This window comes from Drosophila albomicans, chromosome X, assembly GCF_009650485.2.
Source record: "Drosophila albomicans strain 15112-1751.03 chromosome X, ASM965048v2, whole genome shotgun sequence".
Lineage (NCBI taxonomy): Eukaryota > Metazoa > Arthropoda > Insecta > Diptera > Drosophilidae > Drosophila > Drosophila albomicans.
The window spans coordinates 11,764,664-11,785,309 of NC_047627.2; the positions used below are offsets into that span (position 1 = coordinate 11,764,664).

Genomic DNA, 20,646 nt, shown 5'->3' on the forward strand with positions numbered 1-20,646 from the left:
GGCCATATAACTATACTTATTAATAAGAACTTAGTTGTATACCAAATGATCTTGAAATCAAGTTGTGTCTTCTAATTTGACGATCTTGTCGCAGTTTTTAGTATAAATTTCTTGGTACTAAGACCAAAATCTGGAGTTTAGAGAGACGTTTTTTCTGTGGGAAATATATTTGCTGTACAAATTGAATTCGCTTTAAAGTCGCTGTCGCTGTCGATGTCGATGCGTATCTATTTCAGATCAACTGTCTGTCTGACGACTGACGTTCAATTTAAACCTGGTCACGTTTTGGCATTGTGGCTTTTGGGTTTTCTGTCAACTTTTCTCTCACTTTGTCGTCAGCCAATTTGCATGCAATTTTATGCAAAAAAAAAAAATAAAGCACACAAAACAAATAAAACGAATTGTTGACTATTAAATGCCAGCCAACAAATGCGCAAAATGGTTGCAAAGCGGTCCAAAAACCAAAAAAAAAAAAAATTGGTTAAATAATAATAATAATAATAATAGAGTACAAAAGAAATCGAAACAAAAAAAAAAAAACAATTAAGAGCCGCACGCAAAATTTGCTTTTCTATAAAAGTTTTTCCCTCTCTTCAAATGTTATGCAATTTGTTGCATCACAACAGCAACAACAACAACAACATTAATGAAAATAAAGCAGACAACAAATCAGCTGTGAAGCATTTTAATGAAGTCAAAATGCGTGAGCTTTTATTAGTGCATTTTATTGTTTATTATTATTATTTTTCTTTTTTTTTCGCTCTTCACATTTTATTATGATTTCATTATTGTTTATTCAATTTTTGTGCTCGTTTTTATTTTGTTGCTGCTGCTGCTGTTGCTGTTGGTAGCCTTTTGTGGTCATAAATTATGCTGGAAAACGCGCTTGAAAATTGCATTTACATTTTGTGTTAAATATTTAACACTTCAACTGCGAGCGAACGAATGCGAGTTTAATTAGCTGCATTTTATTGCCATGGCCATCGCCTGACCTGGCCTGGCCACACCCCCCGCTGCTGGCGTTTGGGCGGAACTCATTAGTTGTCATGCACTCAATAAATGGCCGCAACAATACATCATTTAAGCCTTCATTAGTTTATCGGCCAAGCGACTGGTAAAAGTTATTAGCGACAGTTTAAAATGAAATTGCTGTTGGCCCTTTTGTTGTTATTGTTGCTGTTGCTGTTGTTGTTGCTGTTGTTGTTGCTGTTGTTAACATATTCATTTGGAAGTTAATGAACTCGTCAATTAGTTTGCCATTGTCTGGCTGCCTGACTGCCTGACTGCCTGACTGCCTGACTGGACCAATGACTAATTACACATAATATTATTAATAATATTGCGTGAACTCGGTTGAACTGCACTTGAAACAACTGCTGAAAATCTAGTTTGCTGCAAGGCACTTTGCTTTTGTTTGTCTAATTACTTAACAAGAACTTTCCTCTATCTACCTCTCTCTCTCTCTCTTCATTCTTGTCAACTGACACTCTCCACAGCCATTTGCCATTCAACTCCCATTTGGCCAACTAAAACTGTTCAACTGCTTCTGCTTCTGCTTTTGCTTGGGCTTCCTCTTTTGACTTGCCGATTGCCAAATACACAATGCGCTGATGACTCTTTGCCTTTTAGCCAAGCTGGCGACGAGTCTCTCGTCTCTCGTCTCTCCTCCCTCCTCCCTCTATCCCTTCTCCCTCCTCCCTAAGCTTGTTGCTGCATATTTCTGTTTCTGACTTTCTCAAGCAATTACTATTTAATTTGCGCAAGCATTTTGCGCCAACTGCGGCGCATCACGACAGCGGCAACAGTGGCAGCTGCCACGCCCCCCTTTAACGCTACTCGTCTTACGCCCAACAAACTGTTGGCTGCTCATATTGCAGCCTCCATCTGAGTCTCAGTCTCAGTCTCAGTCTCAGTTGGCTTCTCTCTGCAGTTGTTCTTTGTTCGCCGACAGCTTCTTTTTTTTCTGTCGTGTTTTTTTTTTGCGTTTTTTGCGTTTTTGGCATTTTCGATCTTGTCTACGTTTGCTGACCACAAGCCGCTTAACAACAACAACAACAACCGCCTGAAGGTGGCCCCCACGCTTTTTATTTTGCGGTTTTTTTTGGTGGCTGGACATTCGACGAATACGACGCGAGTTGAGTTGAGAGTTGTATATGGGGAAGTCACCGCAGTCGTCTACTTAGTCATGTTTTATGGCTCTTTTGGCTTTATAATTTGTCCGACAACAGCTGCGCCACAGACTGCGCCTCACCTCTTCTCCCTCTCTCTCTCTCTCTCTCTTGATTTGCAGCATTAGCCCCTGATCCAGTTTTCAGTTATGGCCTGGCCAACAAAAACTTCAAAGCGTTTCGCCTTTTTGGGCTCTTTTGGGTTTGTCGTCGTCGCTGAGGTTGCTCCAATTAGTTGCCAAATGTTTTCTTGTTAAATTCAAATTGTAATTTTATGATTGCGACCAAATGTTGTTGCCCCAACACAAAACACAACGCACAACACTCGATGGCTTCTTCGGCAAGCTAATTTATTAGTTTTGTGCTCAATGGCCAAAATGAGTTTTAACATATTCGAATTTCTATGCTTTTTATATTTGTATATGGCTTGGGGCAGCCTCAAGAATTTCTACACTCCCCCACCTGCTGTGCGTGTGTGTGTGTCTGTGTGTGTGTGTGAGTATATTTAAATTAAATTCTTTTTATTGTGTTATTTTTGGTATTGCGAAGAATACAAAAAAATAAAAATGGGAAAAAAAAAGTTTTGTTCTCTTGAGCTTTGTTTGCTTTTCGAGCATTTCGTTTCCATATTTTTGTCTCTGTTGTTGGCCAAACATTTTGCTTTTGCTTTTCCTTTAGCTTTTGCTTTGTTTGTTTTATTCTGCAGCGTTTTCCTTTTGCTTTCCGCTTTCATGTGCCGTTGTCGGTTACGTATTTTGTTGTTGTTGTTTTCATTTGGCATTGTTTTGCTTTATTTTTGTTTTGTCGGTTTGCTGTTTTCCTTGTTTTTTTCTCTCTCCTCTTTTTTTTGGTTGGTTGTCTTTGCCGAGGCGAGGCGCCTCAAAGGAGCGATGCGCCGCAATCCGCAGTCCGCAATCCACAATCCACAATCCCGCAGTCCGTGGCACTTCTGAATGAGGTTGCAATGACTTCGCTGTCTTCGCTGACCGACTTTTCGATGCTCTCCATGTGGCAGGTGGCAAGTGGCAGCTGCTGCTGCGGTTGCCATTCGATGAGTGATGAGTGTATTCACATGCCAACAAATATTTGCGTTTGTTTGCGTGTGTGTTTATTCAACACATTCTGACACTTTAACACTTACACGAGTGCACTCGCATTCATATTCATGAGTGTATTCATATTCATTTGGATGAATATACTGCGTATTTGTTTGTTTTCAGCTGTTTAAGTGTTTCCCTTCGTTCTAACACTAATGAATACATTCGAATATGAGTGTATTCACCAATACTCATTTGATATTCATAAATATTACTATATGAGTATATTGAAATTCAGCTCTTATTTATCTACCTCAATTAGTTTGGTGTGAATACTCATGAGTGTATTCGAATATACATTGAAATACCCAACTAGATACATAGTCATAAGCACTCATAGAAGAAGTCATATTTATGAATATCAAATGAGTGTATTCACCAACATTCATTTGATATTCATAAATATGACTATATGAGTATATTGAAATTCAGCTCTTATTTATCTACCTCAATTAGTTTGGTGTGAATACTCATGAGTGTATTCGAATATACATTGAAATACCCAACTACATAGTTATAAGCACTCATAGCTAGGTAAAGTAGGTAGACTCATGAGTGAACCCGAATGTGAGTGTATTCAAAAATTATAATCACTTTATATACACAAATATCCATATTTAGTGCCTAACAGAGTAAATACTTAAAAGTATTCAATTGCTATTCAGAGGCAAAACTCATGAGTGTATTCGAATATGATGGAGTACTCAAATAATATATAGTTAAATAGCACATAATCATAATATACTAATTTGCTCTGTGTGAATACTCAACTGTATTCGTTTACTTATCGTCTGACATATTCATATGCTTAGAATATTTCTTTGAGGAGAAATATTCATACCACCTGCACTCATAATTATTCATAGATCGATGTGCACAATCTTTGTGTATGTGTTGTGTGAGTGTATTCGCATATTCGTTGTGTCTGTCCATTCACATTTTACGAGTACATTTTACATTTTTCTCCTTGTACTCTCTTGTAGTTGTTTTCGCCTCCTCTCTTTTTATGTTTCACTTCTTCTTCTTCTACTATTTTTTTTGTCTGTTTGCATTGAGCTGTGCAAATTAAATTGCAAATGTGTCTTGCTCACACTCACACACACACACACATCCATTTACTCACTTGCACTCACTCGTTTCATTCATCGCATCTAAAATCCATGCAAACGACGCCGCCGATGCCGATGCTGCTGCCGCTGCCGCAGCAACAACCAAGAACCAACAACCGACAACAGCAGCAACAACAACTATGCACTCACACACACACACTCACTCACATACTCACACTCGCATTCACATTCACTCACACACAGATTGCAGTTGTTTTTGCTGGTTTTGTTTCATTGTGCGCTATCCTTTTACTTATGCCTTGTGCCCCTGCCATTTGTGTGTGAGTCTGTGAGTCTGTGAGTGTATTCGTGAGTACATGTGTGTGAGTGTGTGCTTAGCTGCAAATTGCAATTAGTGTTGACTTATGTTGAAGTCATCGTGCACCAGTTTCTGTTCATCCCTCCCCCCTCCCCCCCAATGACGTTTCTCCTCTTCCGTTCCCTCTCTCTCTCTTGACACTACAATTCTCCCACATTTGTGCCTCACGCTTGTAATTGCTGTTGCTTTCGTTGCTCTTGTTGTAGTAATTATTGTTCTTGTTGCTTTTCGACGCCATCGCTGCAATGTGTCCATAAAAAGGCATTTGAGGTTGCAGCCAAGTGCAGTTAACTAACTCCAAAGCACTTGGTCATCCAAGCGATAGCCAAAGGGCACAGTTGGAGAGAAAAAACCGAGAGTGACAGAGATAGAGATAGAGAGAGAGAGAGAGAGAGAGAGATTGCTAAACGGAGAGCTTTACCAATTGTCTGGCAACGACTTAAAATCAATGCCAAATCTCAATCCTTAACCTCAGGCTGAGCCAAAGAAACAACCAGACAAGGAAAAACCGAGGAAAAAAGCTGCATTCACGCAGACGTTGAGATACCCTATACTAAGTAATGAGTTAGTCGCTATTCCTGTTCAAAATAATAATAAATATATAGCATATGGAAATAACTTTCATAATAAAATAATCACATTGTTCTTGCTCTATAAATGTTTAATAAATTTATTATTAGACATTAGACAAATAAAGTGGAAATAAAAGTAAAGTGAAGTCAAGTAAGAATAATGGAAACAACGTTCATAACAATAGCTTGCTAGTTAAAATGAATTCCATTTAAAGAGTTTCTTGGCTAATAAATGTTAAATCGAAATGATGTAAAATGATTCTCTAAATAATTTCTGTTTAATTTTAAAGTTTACCAAATTTAATTATTGTTGCAATGTAGATAGATAAATAAATATAATGTATACATAATTTTTAAAATTATCATGATATTTGATTGCTAAATAGCAAGCTACGCCATGATTTTCAGCTCACTAGCTCTTTTAGTTCCCAAGATATACCCGTTTAAACTAACAGTCAGACGGGCAGACGGATTGAATTTTTGCATAGAAGAGCTGTGTGCCTAGTGCATATTGAAAGCAAGTGGCGGCATTTTAATTGTTGCTTTGTTCTATGCCGATGCCAAAGAACTGCAGCAAGAACAACAACTGTGATTACATTGCTAAAGAATCGTATATTGCGAGTAGAGAAATAAATGTTGCTTAGTTGGTTGCTTAGTTCAGCTCAGTTGCTTGGCTGTCTAGTCGGTTAGTTAGTTGGGCAGCCGCAGCAAAAACCTCATTTAAAAGCAATTTTCATTGCTTTCCACCAGCTATGGCATGGTCACAGGGGGGAGTAAGGGAACAAGGGAGAAGGGGAAGGGTAAGTGGGAGGGGAAGGTGTACAACTACTACAAATCGAAAGCTCGTTTACAATGTTGAACCTTCTCTCGCCTTTTAGCATAACTTGCAGTGTCTAGTGTCGCCCCCTGCCCCTCCTGCTGCTTTCTCACACCAAGTTACTCCACACTCCCTCCACACCCGTCTCCACCCAACAACACCTTCCCCCCCTCTCCACGGTTGTTGTTGTTGTTGCGCCTGGCGCAGCCACAAAATGTTTTCAAATTCACATAAATTAAAGGCACGGAAAAACTATTAAAGCGTTTGTCGTGCCCTTAGTAAGTGTGTGTATACGAGCGTGTGTGTGTGAGTGTGTATACGTGTATGTGTGTGTGTGTGTGTTGGTTAATGAAGAAAAATAGATGAGTGTTTGAGGTGAGCAACGGCAGCAGCAGCCGAAATGTGCTTAAAACATTTTATGTCTCTTTGCCTCTAGTCAAAGAGCGAGTGTGTGTGTGTGTGAATGTGCAAGTGTGCGTGTGTGTAAGCTACTGTATCTGCCCTCAGCCCAGACACTTCTTCAGTCTGCGCTCTAAGCAGCGGGGTGCCCAACAAGGGGGGAGATAGAGAAGGGAGTCACTCATTTGTGTGCTCGCTTTGATGGCCTTTTTGCTGGCTGTCTTTAGCTGTTTCTCCCCACTGTACGTGTGTGTGTGTGTGTCTATGTGTGTGTGTTGTTTGTTAATAAGTTGCAGCGATTTGTCGCCTGTCTGTTGCTCGACCCCAACACATGAACACGCACACATGTAAAAAGAGTGTTAATTACTTCCAATTGGAATTTTGGTTAGTTTATAATTTGCCATGCCCATTTTTAATGGGCGACAAATTGATGGGCTCTTTTAACAAAACACTTTATGCTGCCAACGGCAACGCTATTGCTGGCGGGGATTAAGGCGTCCAAAGAGGGGAGGGGGGGGCGCCACAGTGTGGCAGCTGTTGCTGCCGCTTTTGCCACAGCGCTTTGCTATTTGAAGCCATTTGAATTGCGTGTGGTCAGCTGGGTCAGCCGAGTACAGAATTAGAGAGGCAAGAGGAAGAGCAAGAGCAAGGGGGGAGGAGGACAGCTTGCTAGATTGCCAAGCTAAAAGGCAGTTAAAAACTGCGGCACGTAGCCATTGGCAATGGACGCGCGAAAGCGTAGCGATGACTGCGAATGAAAAGCCAGGCAAATAAAAGGCGGCCAAAAAGGGCTAAAGTGCTGCACAGACCACACTCTGAGTGGTAGGGGGGAAGGGGAAGGGGAAGGGGCAATGAAAGCACAGATTCGATTACACTGAGAGAGACCGAAGTGCTTAAGAGCAGGTATTGAGCGGTGCAGCAACCGCAAAATCATGCGGTTGTGTTAGCTTCAATGCAGCACCGACAACAACAACAACAACAACTACAACAACTTGCAACAGCAACTTGCAACAACAAGAGCAGCAGCAGCAGCAGCAAAGCTTTTGCAGATTCCGTTTCCGTTTCAGTTTTATTTTGGTTTTTTGTTTCACTTTTTTTGCTTCTTTTCCACTTTGGGGTTTTTACGATTTGCTTTGACTTTGGGCTTTTCCGTGCCACATCGAAAGAGAGAGACAGAGATGGCGTGTGGGAGGGGGGGAAAAGTGTCAGGTGGCAGTGTTGGGTGTCGTTGCACTTCATTGAGCCGTGCAAGTGTTAAAAGTGTAGCAAATTGCGTGGTTTTTATGCCACTGCGCTGCATCAAATGATGTTGCCCAAAAGGCAGCGTGGGAACCTCGCAAACTACAAGCCACATAAAACTAGAGATAGAGAAAAAGAGAGAGAGAGAGAGATAGAAAACAACACATGGAAACTATTATTAAGAACTTCCTTTTTTGAACACTTTTAGCCACACGATTATTTTTCGAATAACAAACAATCTCTAAATACATTCCATTATCTGTGTGCGATTTCAACTTTTATCTTGAAATCTTATCCTAAAGATAAACCTGAATTCTTATGGATATGATACTAATTGTATAACATAATATATTATTATGTTATATTAATATAACATCCTTAATTTCTACTTCAACATTTCCTTAAAGAAAACCTTATTTTAAATGTTCTTTATTGACCTGCTGAATTTGAATTTCGTTTCATGGAAATGCCTGCTATACATATGAAATGATATTTAATATCACAGTACAACGAAAGTTAAATACGCAGAAATAACATGATGAATTTCTTCTTTAAGTCTGAAGAAAGAAAATACTATGTTTAACATTCTCAATTAAGCTGCAGGTGTGGCTTATGGATGGAATACTATAAAATGTAACTTTCTAGAAATATCTTTAATGTTCTATGACATAATGTTAAGAATATGCCAAATTAATATAAAGAAATAAGTAATACAAAAATATAAGAAAAGTTATATTAAGTATATTAATATACAGCCACATTCAAAATATACCATAGAGAACAAAATATACCAGATTGTCAACCAAAGCACTTCAATTAAAATGAAATACATTTTTCAAAATCGTTCATTTCAAACATTTGCTTAAATTGTTCATTCAAATTTAGTTCGCGATTACTTTAAATAATGTTTACGAATATTTACAAATAAATTGTAGTTAATTTTATTCACATTACGTTGAATTTCTCACTCTCCTCCCGTTGGACTTCTCAGTGCTCAGTTTTCGCATCGTGCTTCGTTGAGAAAGAAGGCGGGAGGTTTGTCTTTAATTAAAATGGCTTTTGTAGTTGGCATTTGTGGCATCGCATAGCTGTGCTTTCAACTTGAATTCTTTGCATTCTTTGGCCATATAGCAAAAACAAATCACATCCATAATCATATCCCTTTTGCAGTTCCCTCAGCAGCATTCCCAAACTCGAAACTCAAACCCAAACTCAAACACACACAACAAAACGCAAATTAAGTACAGTCTCTTCATCGAGTCGAGTTCAGACTGGAGTTGAATTAAGTCGAGTCCTGTACTCTCGTTCTTGCTCTCCCGCTCTCTCTCTCTCTCTCTCTGCACAAAGGACACTCATTATGCATTCCCAATCTCAATTTCTCGCTCTCTTTTCTTTCTCTCTCCTCTGCTGAATAGTTTTTTTTAGCGACGAGCGTTGCTATTTTTTAAATAAGCAACTTTTTTGCATACTTTCAGGCGCGCCGCCAACAACACACACTACAACAAAGTGTGGCAGCTTCCGCCTCCGCCTCCGTCACAACTCTCCAGCAAAACATGGCAACATTTTTTCACATCGCTATCGCCTGCAACGTCGCCTCTCCACCCCCGTCCCCAAAACCACATTGTTGCGGTTGTGGAATAAAGTGTTGCATTTTGTTTTCTGTTCCAAGCGATTCGCTCGCAACTCGATGCCAACCGAGCTTCCTCCTCCTTCCCAACACCCCTCCCCCTACATAACCACCCCCTCTTCAGGCAGACATATGAGCCGCAATGATTCTTGTTGCATATGTGCAACAACTTAACTGCCACTCGCTAGTTGATAGCCATTGTAACAGTTTCTGTTGCTGTTGCTGTTGCTGTCTGTTGCCTGAGCAATGGTCGCCGTTAGTTCGCGCAATTTGTTGCAAGTCAGGCGGACGCCAGAGTCCTCCTCCTGTTATTGTTATTGTTGTCCTTCGTCGCTGGTCCTGGTCGCTCGATGTGGGCAAGCAAAATGCGCACAGCTGTCGGGATTAACCGAGAGATTGCAATGTAAACGCAGCGAATTAGTCTAGGCCAACAACAAGCCAGGCAACCAAATGGGAAAAAATAAACCGCCACCGCTGCCACCGCCGCACCCCTCACAGAGTCCTTCCACCCCCGATGGATGCGCATGTTACATGGAAAATCACACACAAATAAATGTAATAAAGAAATAAAACTCTCAATGGCCGGAGACAATAGACAATAGCCTTTGGCCAACTTCAATTTAGTCTCCATTTCCATTTCCACTTCCACATTTTCATCAGCATTGCGATTGCGATTGCGATGGCGATTGCAGCCGCTGCCAAAAACTCAAACTCAAACTCAAACTGAAACTGAAAATTTAACAGATGGTGCGCATTAGATGCGCTTCACTCGGCCCCAGAGACCAAGTAAACCAAGCAAATACAGCAGCCAAGAGACCCGCGAGCCACTGCGACAAACGTACCCCAAGCTGTGTCTGCCACACACACACACACACACACACTCCCCAAAGCCCTTCGCACACTCATCCACTCAGAGGGCAGGCAGTGGACTAGAAGTGATTCAGCTGCGGCCAAATCCAGGTGAGCACAACAATAACAACAACAACAACAACAGATATAAGGAAAGTATAAAGAATGTGTGCAAACTAATTGACCTCATTGAAAAAAAAATACAGGGGCGAAACTTAAAGCAGAAGTCACAGAGAATCAATTTCAATGCACCGTGTATAAATACAATATGTATTATTTAAATAATTGCAACTGCAGTTAAGTGCACATTTAAGATAATTGCATACCTCATTAAAACGAAAAGATACGAAACTTTAAAGCAAAAGTCACAGAGAATCAATTTCAATGCACAGTGTATAAATACAATACATTATGGATAATTGCAACTGCAGTTAAGTGCACATTTAAGATAATTGCATACCTCATTAAAACGAAAAGATACGAAACTTTCAAGCAAAAGTCACAGAGAATCAATTTCAATGCACCGTGTATAAACACAATACATTCTGGATAATTGCAACTGCAGTTAAGTGCACACTTAAGATAATTGCAAACCTCATTAAAACGAAAATATACGAAACTTTAAAGCAAAAGTCACAGGGAATCAATTTCAATGCACCGTGTATAAATACAATATATTCTGGATAATTGCAACTGCAGTTAAGCGAACACTTAAGATAATTCCATACCTCATTAAAACGAAAAGATACGAAACTTTAAAGCAAAAGTCACAGGGAATCAATTTCAATGCACAGTGTATAAATACAATACATTCTGGATAATTGCAACTGCACTTAATATAATTGCAAACCTCATTAAAACGAAAATATACGAAACTTTAAAGCAGAAGTAACGGAATATTATTTTCAGTAGGACTCTGCGTAAAATATAGTTTAATGCGGATAGCTGCAGCTGCATTAATGCGCACATTTAGGGTAATTGCATATATCATTAACAAAGCAAAACTTTCAAATTGAAATACAGTTTATAAGTATACGAGTATAATAGAGAAAAAAGGACAGCAAGTTTAAAAGTCATTATAGTATAAACAGTTGCAGTTAAACGCACAATCGCTGTTTAATTATGCTATTTATTCGTCTACTACAAATACACTGCATAGCCGATATTAAAAAGTTCTTTTAACAGTAACACCTTATTGGCTAATGTAAAATAATATAAAAAAAGCCAAGTATATATTTTTTTCATCTTAAAACACATATTGCAGTTAAGTGCATTGACACTAAGTGCTCTAAATTTTCGCATACTTTTAAACTCTATGATATATTTCTCAATATAAAATTAAACTTATGATGCAACTTACAAAATCAACAAATTTTAGCAAACAGATGAACACAATAAACTCCAATAAAGAATCAATTAAATTTTGCGCACTTTGGCACCACTGTGCGAGCATTCCCGTTAAAGTGAATGGGTCACCGTTACCGTGTTGTCGTAGCCGAAATCGAAACAAATTGCTGGCGAATAAAGCAAATCTAAATATTAATGTGCGACTCAATGAGTTGGAAGCGGGTCGCGTCGCATCGCATCGTATTTAGGGGCTTTGGGTTGAGTTGGGCTCTGCTTCTTCCTCTTCTTCTTCGTCTTCCTCTTCTTCTTCTGTTTTTGGGGTAGGCCTCGAGATAAGCCAGACGAGGAATTCAGGTAAAAGAGAAGCAAGTCGCGGCTGCCCCCGTGGATTTCCAATTCCTTTTTCAATATTTACTCTTTTTTCTGTTTTTTTTTTTTTTTTTTGTGTGTGGCGTAAATCTTGCAAAAAGCTTGCACAGGCAGTTGGTCAGTTGGCAACTGGCAACTGGGAGCGGGTAATGGATGACTGAGAGAACAGAGGGAGAAACGGGGGAAAGACGTCGCTTGGAATTTCGCTCAACATAAATATTTTTATCACTTGCCTTTGGCCCCGGCGCTTGAAGTTTGTTTGTTTCCGTTTCGTTTCGCGTCTTTTTTATTCATTTTGGTTTTTGTTTTTTTTTTTTTTGTTGCTTGTTGTTTGGCTGCTGTTGTCCCATGCCATCATGGCCATGCATTTGAAATGAAAGAACGGATCCGGATGCGGACGCGGATGAGGATGAGGATACGGATGAGGATGTGGATTCACTGGGCAAGTGGCTGTGAAATCCGCCTCCCCACTCTGCCTTCTCCTCAAGGCGCTAAAACTAATTCAAATTAAAGCCCTTAAGCTGAGCACAAAAGCGCGGCGACTTATGCGTTAAATTAATTTTGGAATGAAGCGGACGAAGACGACGATGAAGACGCTAAGATGCGATGCTGTTGCTAGATAAAAAGGAAGATACTAGATGGATGGGATAAAAACGGCATAAAAGTTGAAACTGAAATTGAAATTGATTGAAAGTCGAGGCGAAACACGAAACACGAAACAATTGCTGAGCGCGCTCTTTATGTTAAATCAATTCTCAAGAGAATCAGTTTCTGGCCTAATCTGCAGTGCAAACTAGTAGAAACATTTGCCACCCTAGACGAACAGCTTCTAGGTCATTCCCCAGAAAAAGTTGCCCAGGAGATTTGTCCATAAGCCATAAATTAGCCGAGACTGAGACTGAGGCTGAGACTGAGACTGAGACTGCGGCAACGTTGACGTTAACGTTGACCTTCGACCGTGTTTTGCGCTGGGCCCGTTACCGTTATGGGGTTGACCCGGAGTTGGAGACGGAGACGGAGCTAGAGGATGAGGATGAGGATGAAGACTCGCCCGCTGCGCATTTGTTTCTTTGATTAATTCTAGACGGGGCGACGGCCCACAAAAAGTTAATCGTTAGTAATTTATGACTCTCTATGGAGAGACAGAGTTGGAGTTGGAGTTAGCGTTGGCTTTGGAGTTGGAGTTGGAGTTCCGAGTCGAAGTTGAGGTGACAGCTAGTGAAGGTGGGAGGGTAGAAGAAGTAGTTGCAAGGTGCGGACAGCAGAGAACACAAATAATTGGCGTGTTTGCCAGCACAGTCGAAGACTGGAGACGAAGACAAAGATGATGATGATTGCATAAATGACCCGCTGACTTTGACAACAAATATGCCAAATGGAGATGGGGGAGGTATAAGGTAAAGAGATCGATTCAGCTCAGTTTGCTCTCGACTGCCATCGATTGGATTGCCATACTCTCTCTCTCTCTCTCTCTCTCTCTCTCTCTCTCTCTCTCTCTCTCTCTCTCTCTCTCTGTCTCTCGTCCTTTTCCATTTCCCACTTGCCAACTCCCAACATTTCGCATTTACCATTTACTCAGCCATTCACTCGAGGCATTCAAATGCGCCGTCCAAGTGTTGAATAAAACACCAAAAATGCAAAGAGAAGAATGTCGATGACGTCGTCGTCGTCGTCGTCGCTGTTGTTGTTGCTTTTGCTTTTGTTGGCATTGGCCATGGCAATGGAAATGGCAATGGAAATGGAAGTGGAAATGGCATTGGGTATGATGGAAATCCAATGCTAGATGCATTGCATGGCTGGCGAGTTCATTGCGCTCTAGGAGTGCGAAGCCAGGCGACCATCGTCATCATCTCGACCATCTCGACACTCCTCGACTATCGACTCTGGACTATCGAGGAGTGTGCCACACAATGGCCGCAATTGAAAACGCCACTCGATGGGGCAGGCCAACACAGTGCATCCGACTGTCCGACTGTCCAACTGTCCAACCGAATGCCGTTTATTCCTATGCCAGCAATGTTCTCAGTTATCTGAATCTGCGAGGGTCGCTTCAGCGATGCTTCACCTCTAATCTTATTTGCATTACAATAAAATATTAAAAATAAGTAACAGCATTAATAAATTTAGCATGCTTTCGTCACGTAAGAAATTCAGTTGAAATTATTGAACAGGTTTCAAAAATTACATAATTTTCGATTGAGAGAAATTCATTCTTGAGTATGCTTGTAAACATATGTATGTTATTATTCAAATTTCTTACAGCACAAATGCTGAAATTAATTTTGAAGTTCAGGCTCTGTCTGAGATTTTGATCAGGATAATCGATATAGTTCAATATATATAAGAAAAAATGTATATGTGTGTTATATCACAATTATTAATATAGTGAAAGGATTCAAGAGTTTTTCGCTAATATTTGTTGTAATTGAATATTGATATTAATAAAATGAAGTCTAGTATATTGGAATGTATTTAATTTTCATACCAAAACATTCTTTTGGGTCTAAATACTTTCGAATAACCTATTTACATTAGAATTCAATGATTATTTTATTTTTTTCTTAAATACTTGGGAATAACACACAATGTACTATAGAATAGATTCTTAAATCCAATTTTCACTTTATAATCGTATTTAGCGGAATATTCATTCAGTATTCACTATTGAATTTGTTATAAGAAAATTCATAATTATTCTTAACAGATTCCTACGTCTTGTTTTTGTTTTAGAATCGTTAAAATTTGATGTTCTGAATACTTTGGAATAACATACTCAAACATTATTGATTCAATATAAAAAAAAATTCTGAAATCAAGTGTTCACTTTAGGATTGTTATAACAAAATATTCTTATTCGTATTTGATAAAACTACTTTCGAATATAATAATATATAAAAGAGAACTCAATATGCCACAAAATATTTGCTTAGCTCTAAGCGATATTCTGGAATTCTGCAACGTTCTCGAACTGCCCTCGCTTCTAGAAGTTTATTGAGTCTAGATGCCACATGGTAAATGGCATATGTGCTATATAACATAGTAGTAGAGTAATATAGTGGGCTACAAGGGCAATGGGTACTCACTCTTGCACTCGTTGGCATCGTTGTCGGTGGCACGTCCCCAGGGTCGATCGAAGTAGAAGGGTTTGCATCGCTCGCACTCTGGTCCGGCGGTGTTGTGCTTGCAGGCGCAAGTCATCGCCAGCTTGGCATTCAGCTGGAGGGAACCGGAGCTCCCGCTGCTGCTGCTGCTGCTGCGTCCGAAGTGAGTGTGCAGCGAGCTGGTCATGTCATCGTCCTGGCCATCGTCAGCATCGCCGCCGCCGACGTGAAGGGAGCCGCTGCTCAGGCTCGATGTGGTGGCCACACACTCGGAGGCGTGACCGTTGCACTTGCAACGTCCGCCGACGGCAAAGTCCGATACGGCATAATGCTGCGACACGGACAAAAGTTGCTGCATGGAGACGGAGCCTGAACCAGAGACGGAACCGGAGCCGGAACCGGAACCGGAGACACCTGGCGAACCCGACTGAGCTGAGGCAGCGACAACCTCCGCGGTGGCCTGCTGCAAGGAGGAAGTTTTGCTAGCCGGCGATGTCTTGAGCGGCACACTCGCGGCTGGAGACGGAGTACTGGCCAGCAGCTTGCCCTGATAGTGTTTCTCGTAGGCGCTGCTCTTATGCTTGGACTGACGCTTACTGGTCGTCGTCTCGCCATCGTTGGCATAGTCCATATGCAGTTCGTCGTCGAGTTCGAGATGCTTCTTGGGCTCCTCGTACTCCTCGTGATCGTAGCCAGCGCTGTCGTTTTCATGCAAATTGTAATCGTACTCATCCTGCTCCTCCAGCTCATGACCGTCGAGCTCCTCATCATCGTCGTCCTCCTCCTGGCTACCGGTCATCTCATCACTGAAGCTATTCGCATTCCCCTTGCCCTTGGCACGCTCCCGACTCAGCAGCAGCTGCGGTGGCAATTCGAGTCGATGGAAGACCACACGTATGTCGGTGGCCGTCACCCAATCCTGCAGCACCAACGAGGCATCCAAATCATTGGCCGACGGTCGTCCCTCGAGTGTATTGAAGGCGAATCTCTGGGCGGCGCCGCCGCCCGCGGTTCCATCGTGCTGTGAGTTCATGCAACGTGCCTCCTGCTCGTTGAATTTGCTAATCTTGGCCCGATCCGCACGGCCGTAGAACTTCTGGCACTGCGAGCTGTAGAACTGAAACGGTTGCCAGGTCTGTCCAAAGTCCGAGCTCTTGTAGATGGCCAGGGAGTCGGGACGCGGTGACTTGGGGCAGAAGGACAGCGAAATATAGGTCAGTTCGTACTTCTTGCCCAGCGACAACGTGAGCGTCACATTGTCCGGCGGTGCGTTGTCCGGATCGTGGGGCACATTGACGCTGCCCGAGCGCCAGCAGGTCACATTGCTGGGATTGTTGAGATCGGTGAGAGCGGCGGCGCCATAGCGATGCTCTAGCTTATCGCAGACGCGACACTCGCCCGCCGAGCCATCGCGTTGCAGCTCACAGAAGCGTTCCGGCTGCTGAGCGCCGCAGACGCTCGAGGCCTGGACGGGATTGCCGTAGGCGGCGTTCACAAAACTGGGCAAGCATTTGCGGGGTTTGCCCTCGAAGTAGCACGGATCGTTGGCGTTGATGTTGATGGCTTCGATCTGGGGCAGGACGAGGGCAAGGGCGAGGACGAGGGCCAGGGATGCGAGCAGCGTGCTCAGTGGCAGCCTCATCTTGCAGCAGTTGAGAGTGGACTTCAATGTGGGATGTAAGTGGATTTCAAATGGGTTTGAAATCAGGATTTCAATTGTATATCAATTATTGTTTGATTTTTATTTTCAATGATTTCAATTCGAATTTCAATATATGTAGATTTAAATTGGTTCACTAGTTTTGCGTTTCTTTGTGTCTCTATCACTCGCGAGGATCAATCGACAAACGGTATTTGGACAAGCACACAAAAACAAAAACAACAAAAAACACGCTGATGCTCACGCTACACGCAGAGCAGAGTAAGCAAAGCAAAACACGCGACACGCGCGGCGGCGGCGTCACTAAGTCTGGCACGGCGGCCACATGCAACAGCTGCCGCTTTGATTTCCGATTTCAATTTGTTTTTTTTTTTTTTTTTTTTTTTTATTTATTTTTTATGGTCGGTTTTCTTGTTCTCTCTCTCACACTCTCTTCTGTTCTGTTCTGTTCTATTCACTTGCTCTGAATTGTATTTGGTTTGTGGTTTATTCGATTCGCTTTCAGGGGGTAAGAGAGACCGATGCGATTGGCGATGCAACTCGGTCAACGGCCAGCGTTGTTCTGTTCGCTACGCGTTCACGCTGTTTCACACACGCCGTTCACATTCACATTCACGTTCACGTCCTCGACGTCGACGTCGCGTATCCTGCGAGGCGAGGCGACAACAACAGACGACAAGCGAGCCCAACTAACTGTGATGTATGTCGGATGTTGCCTTTGCCTTTGCCTGCTTCCCAATTGTGTTGAGTTTCTTCGTTTTTGCGCTTCGGTTCGCTACAGACTGAGTCTCTCTCTATATGTATGTGTGTGTATTTCGCTTCGTTTCGACCTCGACCAATTTCACCACTGCATGTTGCGGAGGCTGGTCGCAAATGTTGCTACACCCAAAACACAAAAAAAAAAAAATGCCAACAAAATTTTGTTCGGCACACACATACACTCTCGCACACAATTACAACGCGCGCGTGGGCTGCTGAGTGTCGAACACGAACACGAGCGAGCACGAGCACGAGCACCAAGAGCTAACTAAGCAACACACACAGATATGCACGCATACAGTGACACTCTCGATTCGTTTGTCATTCGTTCGTTCGGTCGTTCGTTGCTCGCTTGCTTTGCTTGCGTCGGCTTCGTTGTTCACCTGGCAAACGTTTGTCCGTTACTAAACAGCCGCAGCATCTCGTGCCGGTCGCTTGCCGGCTGATGTTGCTGTTGCTGCGCTGCCCTCACTGCTGCTGTTGCTGCTGTTGCTTTCGTCCGTTGCTTGTGGGTTGTAACTCGCGCTCTCTTTGTCGCCCTCTCGCTCTCACTGGCTTAGTGCTTGTGCACGGCGATGTTGGTGTTGCTAACACTTCTACGAACTGCACTGTGGGCAATGTAACAAACAAATGCAAGCCAAAATTTATGTATTTGCATTGTTATCACACATTATTATGAAAATACATATAATTAATATACATTGTGATGTACTTATTTATGTTTTTACATTGTTATCACACCTTTTTATCAAAATAAACAATCTGGTTATTATACATTCTGATGTACTTAACTCTGGTTTCATCCCACTTATTTTGTTTACCAACATTTTATTGACCTTACAATGTGCACTATCTAAACAATAACTGAAAACTGGAGGATTAATGCCATGGACAATATTTATTTTATTTTATGTAACATAATAATTTAACTAGTAGGTTTTGCATTATCACAATTTACTATATTTATTATCATGTACACATCGTTTGTATCATACACTTATAGCTCAACTTTTAAATTATTTAATTGCTATAATATGTACAAAGTTGAAAACTTCGCAGTAAAGTAATAAGAAAAATTGGTATTTATTTTGTCTAAAATTTAATTCTAGGGTACAGCCAAAGAAACCGCATATATTATTAGTGCACTTACATTTCTAAGCAAAATATTTTTAAATACACTCGACATATCTTTGATCAACTTGATGTCAAAGTTCATTTTCTAAAATTAAAAATTTAATGTAAACGTCCTTGCAACTTCTGTGAGTCATTTTTTAACGTTTATCGAATGACAAAGTACAAATTACAAAGTAAATTAAAATTGATTCAAGTAAATTTATGACATATTAAGCTATTTAATTGTCGAATTGTAAAAAGTATTTAAAATATGTCCTAGTGTTGATTCGAATTTTAAAAATACTTAATTTGCTGCTCGTTCCACTGTGCGCACACTGTGGATATAGGCTTTGTGGATGCTGCTGCTTGGCAACATTAGGTGAATGAAGTGGTTGCTGCTCGCATGTTGCCAGCAACATGTCATGTTGCAGAACATTTGTAAGGCTTTTAGCAACCTGCCCAAAACCTGACGCCCCAGCACTTTTAATTAGTTGCGTGTGGCACAGGAAATACAAAGTTGTTTTTAGCAATCCACACACACTTGGCACCTTTATATGTATGTTATGTATGTATTTATTTACTATGTATGTATGTGCGATTATGAATATACGTAAATGACAGACAATGACAGTCCATTTATGCGCGAGTCTTTGCCATAACCTCAATTCGCGAGTCGAAATCAAAACTTCCGCTGTCATGATTTCAATACATTTCATTCACAATGCAAAACGCCAACAAAATATGCTCAGTCAGACATTGACGCAGACGCAGCGACGCCGCGACGCCTGCGCAGTTCTCTTGTGTTGTGTTTCCTGCTAATGCCTGCAGTCGAGCCGACGGCATGCTCCACTAAGGCACTAAGGCAACCCCCCGCATCCCGTGGCTCCCTCACTCTCACTCTCCAACTACAACTCTTTGTGCTCACTCACTCACTCTCTCTCGATTTTGCTCTCCTTGTCTTTGTAGTGTCATCTGCAATTTGTAAGGCCGCATTACGCGCTGTCCCCCTCACACTCTTCTCCTTGTGCTTCGCATTCATTTATCGCTTGTTACCTTTCGTAAGCTGGGAACGTGCCCGAAAAAAAAAACTCATGCGAGAAGCTTCCGTTTGACTGACCAACGGTTTTTCCCCAGCCTCTCCCTCTCTGCGCTCTCCTTTTCATTCCCACTAAATGGAATCACTTGCTCCTGACCATTGTTGGTGTTGTTGTTGTTGCTGCTGTTGCTGTTGTTTTTGGAGCCCCTTTTTGATTTATTGTTTTTGACATTTTGTGCGTCGTCTGCGCTCATTTCTTGGTTTCAGTTGCGTTTCAAGTGGTTGGCAACAATTCGGCTCGTTATGTTTTATTTATAACGGATTTGTAGCTGCCTTCGGCTTTGTCATGGCATTTTTTCTTCTTCTCTTCTTCTCTTCTTCTTTGTTTATAAATATTTACAAGAGCAGACAAAGACGTGCATAGTTGATTCTCTTTCTCACTCTTTCTCCGTCTCCTGCCCAAATATGAAGCATATTTGACCTGTGCTGTGACGTTTTGAGTTGGGTTCGAATTTCGGTCTTGCAAATGGAATTTTCATTTCATTTGCCAGTTGAGATCCCTGACAACAACTTTCCGTTTCACTTTTGTGGAGCGTGCAACTCCAATCTTGCAACACTCGCAGAGTTTTTGGCCTCGTTTACGAGCTGGCAAAATTGGCAGCTCGCTTCTTTGACGGCTGCAGGCCACATCCCAAAAAACAAAAAATTAAAAAAAAAACTCCAATGTGCAACGGGAGCAGCAGCTGCTGCAACGTCTAATTATGACGCCAGCTCCAAGAGCGAGATGGTGCCGCTAGATGCAAGTGCAACTTGCAACTTGTGGTGGTGGGCGTGGCACTCTCGAGTGCTGCACTTGACTGATGATTATGCTTATGATACTCGCTGTCATGAACACGTCTCCAACTCTGTGGCTGTGGCTGTTGCTGTGGCAACTAGTGAAATGCGCCTTGAATTTTGGGGGCGTGCCTCTTGGACCATTTGGTCAGAGTTTGGAGCCGTTTGCCAAATCAAAAACTACAGTTAACTGCGCATATTTTTTATGTATAACGAACGCCTCTCTCTGCG

The 20,646-nt window shown here is 41.7% G+C and overlaps 1 protein-coding gene across 1 annotated transcript in view; it reads right to left on the reverse strand.

Moving 5' to 3' along the window:
* LOC117569523 (netrin-B) overlaps positions 1-17,811 on the reverse strand; it is a 70,794-nt gene extending 52,983 nt beyond the window's left edge. The window contains exon 1 of the mRNA XM_034250725.2: positions 14,996-17,811. Within this exon, the coding sequence (XP_034106616.1) occupies positions 14,996-16,655 (1,660 nt within the window). The 5' untranslated portion in view covers positions 16,656-17,811. The remainder of the gene's footprint in view (positions 1-14,995) is intronic.
* Positions 17,812-20,646: the final 2,835 nt, after the last annotated feature.